Here is a 9,026-nt window from a genome sequence, read left to right as displayed (position 1 = left end):
TTGATTAAGTCACGTGAACTTTAAATTGTTTTTGATGGACATTTTAATAGAGAGGAATAACGATCGCGGTTTAAATAAAAAAATGACAATTAAAATATGTATTAAAAATTAATTATTTATATATTTTTATTATTTATATATATCAATAAGTATTATGAAAAAACTACTTTTAGTTGCTTCATCAGTTTCAAAATACAATCATAACTCCAAGGCAACATTGCATACAGTTTATCAGTTTTGCCCTTTATTGTTAAATGTTTAATCCATATAATGCATTTTTCTATATTTATATATATTCAATTCGATAAGTTTTACCCTAGGTTTTATAGGGTAAAACCTAGGGTAAAACCCTAGGTTTTACTTATACAGTAAGTATTTTACAGGGTTGGAGTTTTTAAACACCACGACTTTATTCACGTCAAGAGAAACATGGTTATCTCTGTGACCTCAGAGTATGCTAATACATAAGGGGCACAAACTGGGGCGAAGGTAGCTTAAACTAATGCAACCTAATGAGACAGCCATGCAATAAGCCCTTCATGAAGCTGATAATGTTGAGTTTCTCATGGAACATCTTAAAAAGCTCTTGATTCAACTGTAGGATCAGTTGGAGAATGTGACCCGTGTACATGTCTATATGCACCTGTCTAAAGGCAGCTATAGACAGGTACATTATTTCAGGCAGATTCGCTTTGGACGCCTTCTGTTTAGTCTCCATTTGCATGACTTCAATAGGAGCTCGTGTTTATTATAAAGCATGTTGTCCCAACTAGTGAGTAAACGAAAGAAATAGCAGTTAGTATTCAATTTACAAGCTAGTGTTAATTGTGTCGCTAAATGGGTTTCTCTCTGGCTGCTGTAGCTTTTGATCCTCGCGTGACTTATTTATATAAATAATAACTCTCAAAAGGTGAAACAAAAACAAGACAATAAGTGTCAAGAACTCATGGGGTTAGTATGTTAAACATCTCTTCCTAAACACAAGTTTCAAAGCCAACCATCTATTACTTTAACATCTAATTTTTGCATCTGCTCTGACTTCAACCTGACAGGTTGGCTCCTGCTTTCAGACCTTTGCACTGCAATTGAAATATCTGCAAACATGTGCTACAGTACACCCGCCTTTAAAACAGGGTTTCGTTGCTTGCTGCATCAGGGTCATTGACACTTTCTGACTTGTTGTTTTAGCAAAACACTAGAGATGTTGTCTCGCTAAAAATAAGAAACTGTTTCATTTACATCTTAGCGTATCTCCTGCCGCAGGTGCAAAATAACCGTCATTCTGACACATTTAATTACGACAGTTCACCTTTCCAGGTCAGAGTTTTTTGTTTTAATGAACACATAACAGCTGGATATGAAATAGAAAAAGCCTCCTAAGGTCTCCAAATGCCAGACGCAAGACAGACTATTTGAATTCCCTTTTTTCATGACTCGGTAGTATTTTAAAATGCTCCCAAGTGGATTTTCCAAAACATTTTTCACACCAAACAGTTGCTAATCCTTCTTTTCATATGCTTGAAAACTTACTTTTAAATAGAAAAAGCTGTCGGATTCAGAACTCATAGTAAACCTTGGCCTGTCTTTGAGTAGAGGGAGGAAGAATAAGTACCGGCAAAAAACGAGGGAAGATGAAAAACATTTTTTTTAAAGGCACATAGGCGCGTGCACATACACACACACACACACACACACACACACACACACACACACATTCAACACTCACATTCTCATACAAACACATCCAAGCATCCGGTTCACTTTTTGAGGTGGAGATAGAGGCTGCATGCAATGCAGTAAAATATTTCAGCTGCAACTGTGTCAGAAGTTTTTCGACTAATCTCCTGAGTTGGGGTTCTTTGAGTGAGAAACTAAATATCTGTGTCTGAGGCCTGTCACACAGCTCCACATCACAGGATGATCAAAACTCCCTTCGGCAAGCTTTTGCATTGTCTGAGAAAGGAGGCCTCCTTTGAGGGAGGAGGGATGCGGGGAGAAGGGGTTAGCCGGTGGCGGCGGTGGAGGAAGAGCTCGGAGGAAGAGGAGTAAAGAGAGCTGGAAGCAGGGTTAATCCCACACTGTCATTATCCTCACTTCTTAGCCACAGACTGCGAGCTTCCCCATAATGAAGGCCATTTCCAAGGATTTGCACCTGGCACCGACGCTGGTTTTGCTGTAATTACTGATACAGGGGAATTCTTCTTACCTTTAGCCTTTAATGTGGGTTAAAAAGTGATTGCCACTCATGGTGCACAGCTGTCTATAGAATAACAATGCAGATCTCTGTTACCCGATAAATGAAGCCAACCTCCCATCGCATGGCAGCTTTAATGCCCAAACCGAGCCCGGTGACGCAGGAGTGAAAGGTCAAACGTGTGATCATATTTCACTGCCACTGATGATGACAAAGATAACACTGAAGTCACCTCTCTACAGAAAGTTTCTGTTTCTGGATAAGGAGCATTGACATGCGTCACCTGACACATACTGCAGCCCCATGACTCACTGTGAGACACCAGTTGCTCTCCCATGACCTGACGTCACTGAGCCTGCGCTCACACAATCATTAATCCAATATATATTAAGAGCGGTGAGAAGTAAGACGATCCCGAAACGTCGCAGGGAACAGGAGGAATAATCTTTTACTCAGCGAGAAGGGCTCTGTTTCTTTTGACAGCTGAGGTGTTGTTTGATAAATGTGGAAAACGAAACATAGCAGAAAGTGTGTCAGACTACATGAAACTGGCTTAGCAGCTTTCTGGAAAGTGATAATGTGATCATAATTACGATAATTGTTGTTCCTGTCAATTCTTCCCAACCAGACGAATGCTTGCACTGTTTCTCATTGTGTGTGAGAACAGACGCTTTGTGTGCTGACGCTACAGCTCCATTGTGAAACATCTCATTTAAGTTTTGGACAATAGATAATAAAAGTTGTTGTATCTCAGGTGCTGGGAAAACAAAGTAATGTGATACTGTATTTCAAATAATTTCTCCTTAAACCGATGATCACAGACATTCTCATTTCCGACTCAGAAACATTAGAATTTTTTTACATAATGAAGCCGAACGTAACATTGCCACTTTGAGCCTGATGGTGTAGCAGAGCACGATAATATACAAGCAATGAAATGAAGTGGTGAGATCAGCTGTGTTACGTTCAAGCACTACTTCCTGTCCATAAAACAGATCCTCAGTGATTCGTGCCTAAACAGACACACGTGACCCTGTGTGGCCTTATTTCTGTTATAATGAGGTAAACAAACATAAATTTGGGCTGAATGTGAGTGCAGGTAGGTGTTAGGGGAGAAAACCAGTGGCTGCACCAGTAGCAGCTCAAGGTTGACAGACGTGAGCCGCGGAGTGTCCTCGCTTAAACAAACGGCAGCAGTGGCGCTTGTGTCTTAAATATTTGATTTTATCAGCCGTGAAACTGGTATTTTCAGCTTTTACTGTATTTCACGGGACGGAGTGGGATCAGAGCTGTGACACACATGGCGCGTGCATACGGTTTATTTACCCACAACAGTCTGTGAAGCCATTTGGAATCTGTTAAACCTGCCAGAGCCAGATAAAACCTGCTTTTAACGCAGCGCACAGTTGGAACAGGCTCTGAATAAAATGTTTTCGAGCATGTTGATCGGCGGCGCTGCAGGACTCGCCCGACTTACATCAGGAGTGAGGAGCGAGTTGTTTTCGGTGAAGTGCAACGTTTGATTGATCTGCTAGTTGGATCAGAACCGTCCTTCGGCAACATCCAGTCAAAAATCCAGCTCTGCTTGTGAAGTGACGGGAACAAATAAAAGCGCTACTCAGAGCCTGTTGGGCTGTGACTGTATCCATCTCCAAAAAAAGAAAAGGAAGTTATGTCCCTTTCACAGTATAGAAACACTTTATTCAGTAGTGGAAAGTATTAATGATGTTATAATAAATAAATAAATAAATAAATAAATATTATGAGATGCTTTTCTTTAATTTACCTACAGGTATTTCAGTTACTTTGAATGTCAGGATTTTATTAAAGAAATCCAGATATTGACTCAACTGTAACTGAACATCTGTCTAAGTAATTATAATGTTTGCTTAAATAACATTCTATGTCGCCTGTGACTTCTTTCTGATTTGTGCTGCTACGATTTATTTCTACCTCAGCTGAACTGTTGTGAATTGAGCGTGAGGGAATTCACTGAGTATATTTATGGCCTGTGAATATGAACTATTGTCATGTTAATGTGATTGGACGCTTGTGATGATCCTCCAACCGGGATTATACGCGACTGTTTGAACCAACTCCTCTGAACTCACGAGGGCAGAATGTGCGGATTACTGAGCTGCATCTACAATAATGGTGACGCTCCTGTTCACATCACATCAGCACTTATGCTTTGAATAGGCAAAGCATGTGCATTTGCATTCCCAACGCAGGGAAGATGTGTTTAAGAAGGCTGACCTTTGGCTGTGGCCCCAAACTTCCAGCGCGTAGCCTCCAGTAGGCTCTTTGTATAATGTGTAAGTTGGCCTTCACTTAAATTACCTACACAGCAGAAAATTCTGCAAACATGGGCAGAATCAGACACATCCATATTTAAGCCTTCAACGGTTTAGGAATAAAATCAGCATGAGAAACAGGATACTTTGTTCTGCCAACTCCGAACACCTGATAAAGAGTGAAAAAACAGGCTGAACCTTAAACAAGTGTTTTACACGTTTCCCGTCCATAAATTGTCATTTAAATAATGCAAATTTAAATATTTTCATAAATTGCTTCACCACGTGTCATACAGGTCACACTAACTGATACGGAATTCGACTTCGGTGATGTGACACTTATTCATCAGCTCAAATTGACTGTTCTCACGCGTGACTCACAGGAAATTGTGAAATGCCACCGCCACCGAGTACCACTGAGTCACTTTGGGTCAACGTTGTGCATTCACTTGTCCTGAACCGGAGCAGGAAGACGTAGCACGCAGCTCAACAGGTGGTTGAGCTTTGACGACTGCCCACAGATGCACTTGCTCCGCGGACAAAGGAGGAGGACAATGAATGGATGAATAACCAGGCTGCCTCCTCCATTGATTTCCCTGCGCACAGAGAACTCCCAGAGTCTCCCTCAATGCTTGTTTCCACTCCAGATCCCAAGAAGGCGTCGCTCTTCTATAGGAAACATTTCTATACGGATCGTTTGGATTCTTTCGTGACTCACTGCATATTATCGTGCTGCTTTACATTTTCCCTTTCCCTTTCTCTTCAACCTGACGCGTATGTGGACAGGAAGCCCCGGCGGCTCAATGCCAACCACCGCGGCGCGAGGCGGCGTGGGGGCGTGGCCCCGCGTGCGTAGTGTGGGCGTGGGCTTCCGCGCGCGAGCTGACCGTCAAAAGCAGCGCGAGCGCGCGGCGGCGGAAGCACAGCGCGGACGCGGAGCCCCGGAGAAGTTGGCGCCCGGCCGGAGGCGACTTTTTTGTGCGCGCGGACCACGGACGCGGTGCGGAGCCGGGTCCGGAGGCTGCGGACCTGGACCCCGACGGTGCGGCGAGACACCACAGCTGCCCGGAATGAAATCTGCGTCGAGGGCACGATTTTAGGCGCAGAGGTAGTTACACGTATGTGTTGGTTGAAACGAAACTGCAACAGCGAAGATTCTCCGGGTTTAGAGCATTTTAATATCCGGTGTTTAGTGCGTTTGTAAGCACATATAAACGTATTCCTCAACAGCGTAACGCATCCTACAGCAAAAAATGTATTGTGTTCACTGGCAAATATATTCAGCCTGTCTGCATAAAGTAGCACAGTTTCATTTTAAAGGTGTGTTCGCTATTATTATTATTATTATTATTATTATTATTATTATTATTATTATTATTTAAATAAATGCATTTCGAAACTGGTTTGTTCAAAAGATGTAAACAATACTTTTGTCAGATTTGATCTTGTTTCCTCAAAGATGTTACATGACGTATTTGAAAGTTTACTTAGCACAGTATGCATAAATCATATTGTATAAACTTGCAACTTTGCAAGTTATAGGACTGAGTTATAAGACGCTAATGATCACGTGCGTGAACTAGCGATGACCTGTGCTGTAGGTGTTTTCCAGAGCTGCCTGGGTAAATATTCACCAGGTTGGTTCTGATCACAGCTGTCTGTTCTTCCCTCGCAGGTGTTGCTGCTGGCAGACCAGAGGCCGTGTTTTTGCCTTCCCGTTGGACCACTGTCGTCGGGCAGCTGCTCTTTCAATGTGGGATACAGTTCTCGTGCGTTCGCCAGGCTGAAATCCTCCAGGGTCAGGACCTCCCTCATGGCGGCCTTACTCCTCGGGCTGCTGCTCTTCGCGGTGCAGTCTCCCCCCGTCCCCTCCAGGCCCGTGACCGACGGGGGCCCCCCTTGGCCTCCCACCGCGATGCCTAGCGACAGCGGGCCCACCGGCCACCCCAACGGGACCCTTCAGCAGCTCCCCCACATCATCATTATCGGCGTGAGGAAGGGGGGCACGCGGGCGCTGATCGAGATGCTCAGCCTGCACAGCGCGGTGGCAGCGGCGCAGAACGAGGTGCACTTCTTCGACTGGGAGAGTCACTTTCAGAAGGGCTTGCCTTGGTACCTCAGCCAGATGCCCTACGCCTTCCCCGAGCAGCTGACGGTGGAGAAGACGCCGGCGTACTTCACCTCGGGCAAGGTGCCCAAGCGCATCCACCAGATAAACCCCGACATTAAGCTGCTGCTCATCCTCAGAGACCCCACGGAGCGCGTGCTCTCCGACTACACCCAGGTCTTCTACAACCGCCTCCAGAAGCACAAGCACTACCAGCCCATCGAGTCGGTGCTGGTGAAGGACGGCAAGATCAACCTGGGCTACAAGGCTCTGAACCGCAGCCTGTACCACGTCCACATGCAGAACTGGCTGCAGTACTTCCCCCTGGGGAGCATTCACGTCGTGGACGGGGACGAGTTGATCCGAGACCCCTTCCCCGAGATGAAAAAGGTGGAGCGCTTCCTAAAGCTGGAGCCGCAGATAAACGCCTCGAATTTTTACTTCAACAAAACGAAAGGATTCTACTGTTTGCGAGACCACGGGCGGGAAAGGTGTTTACACGACTCCAAGGGCCGAGCGCACCCTCACGTGGCTCCTGCCATCCTGCAGGAACTCTACCAGTTCTTTCACGAACCCAACAAGAAGTTCTTTGAGCTGGTGGGTCGAACATTCGACTGGAAGTGAACGGGCCCCGGCAGCTCGGCGTCGAGTTTCTTGGGGACAAGTTTTCCTCACTAACGATGTAGATGAAGGGAGTAAAGTCTCATGTACAGTCAAACTAAGTCTATTTTTGTACTGGTGCATTTGGGAGCGTGATGGAGCCAAATAACAGAGCAGACTGCAGCGAAAGACATGCTCAGCTATTGCACGTCTGCTTTTTCCTTCTCAACCACTCACTCTCCCGTACGTTCCGCACCATTAGAAGCGCTCGCTGCTGATCCAAGACGCTGGCGTGTTGCATAAAGTCAGGTGCCAGACACTTCATTACGGCCGTACCTTCATGTAACGGGACATTATTAACGTCTAACTGCGTATAGAGCCCTGACCGGACCTTTTACCTGCTGCTATTATTTTTCTTAGCCACTTTCAAGCACACAGGATACAGGAAATGTATTTGTCCTTTATGTTAGTCAGATGAGTCATTTCTATAAATGCTCTGTGCACATCATATATATGTTGTAAAAAGAGGTTTTTAATTGAGAAATTAATACCGTAATAAAAATGTATTTTATTTTTAGCATGTCTGACCTTTTTTTCATTGGTTTCTTGTTTTTTGCAATCAGGATGTGCAGGTAGACCTGGATCTTAACTTATGAAGTCCAGATTTAGGCCTGAACCTGCGGCTGTGCATTGTACCTGCACCCATGTTTGTGGATGTACCAGTTTCCTAAACGTGTTCACGTTGACGGGAGAAGTGTTGGGAGTGTTGTTAACGCAGAACACTGAAGGACGCTGCTCTGTTACACTCCACATGTCATAAATTAGGATTAGTGCAACAGATTCACGAGTGGGCAGATAGGTAAACGCAGATCCAGGCACAAGCCAAACCATGAAAAATCAAAAAAGAAGTTGTTTATGCCCAAGGGTGCGATGTTGTTGCTCAGTTTTTTTTAACAGAGACGAGGGATTATTTATTCAAATCTTGCTACTTTGGAAACATCAGCCGACATTAAGCTCTAAAAAACCTATAGAAGCTTTTTCATATTTGAATATGGCCTAGATTTACTGGAGGGCTTTTCTGGGACAAGATGTTAACCTCACTTAATGCAGACCAAAGCAGCGTTTCTGTTTCCCTTCTCTTTATTGAATGCGTGTTCTTCATTATGCTGTTGAGTAACACTATCCACATAAGCAGAACAGGTTTGGCTGCAGGCGTGGGGGGAGCACAGGAAGAATGTGGAGGTGAGGTGGAGACTGATCTTCGTCAGACGGCTGTTTGCGTCATTTGGCATGAGCAGCGATAAGAGGACTCACAGTGAAATAACCCCGTCTCCGCTCCATAAATGTAAAGCTTTAGAAATTCACTGAACATCACACAGTAAAATCTGCCATTTTATAATCATGTCACCTCTTGACCCCTGAGATTGATCTTGTGACCTTTGGCAGATCAAGCTCCTACACATCTTTTCAACAACTATAACTATAACAGATTAAACAATTTTTTCATAACTTACAATTAAATTCTATTGCTTTTATATTATTGTTGTATTGGCATAAGCTCCGTTGGCCACAGGTTTCGTTATACAGTATACAGAGCAATAAAGGATGCATTGATTTTACTTGCCATGGCTTGGGGGGTTCAGGTTTAGGGTGGTAAAGGTCCGGTGAACTCCCCCCAAACCCAAGAAGAGCAAAAAGCGTTGGAACCTACGAGCAAGCGACCGTCAGCTGATCTCACTGCGCTTTGTTCTTTATTACAATGCTGCTGCTGTAAAATCCAAACAATAAGCTGAGAGGCACAGAGCTCCATATAGGAGCTATAAATTAGCAC

General features: G+C 44.3%; 1 protein-coding gene across 1 annotated transcript; it reads left to right on the top strand.

The window, feature by feature from the left end:
- Window positions 1-5,357: 5,357 nt before the first annotated feature.
- Window positions 5,358-7,772, top strand: hs3st1 (heparan sulfate (glucosamine) 3-O-sulfotransferase 1). Its single transcript, XM_029165561.3, has 2 exons — window positions 5,358-5,596; window positions 6,164-7,772. Exon 2 carries the CDS (start codon window positions 6,302-6,304, stop codon window positions 7,217-7,219), a length of 918 nt encoding a protein of 305 aa, XP_029021394.1. The 5' UTR covers window positions 5,358-5,596; window positions 6,164-6,301; the 3' UTR covers window positions 7,220-7,772.
- Window positions 7,773-9,026: the final 1,254 nt, after the last annotated feature.

This window comes from Betta splendens, chromosome 10 (assembly GCF_900634795.4).
Source record: "Betta splendens chromosome 10, fBetSpl5.4, whole genome shotgun sequence".
In the NCBI taxonomy this organism is placed as follows: domain Eukaryota; kingdom Metazoa; phylum Chordata; class Actinopteri; order Anabantiformes; family Osphronemidae; genus Betta; species Betta splendens.
Note: the sequence above shows the minus strand (reverse complement) of the source record. Positions and strands in the feature narration are given on the sequence as shown.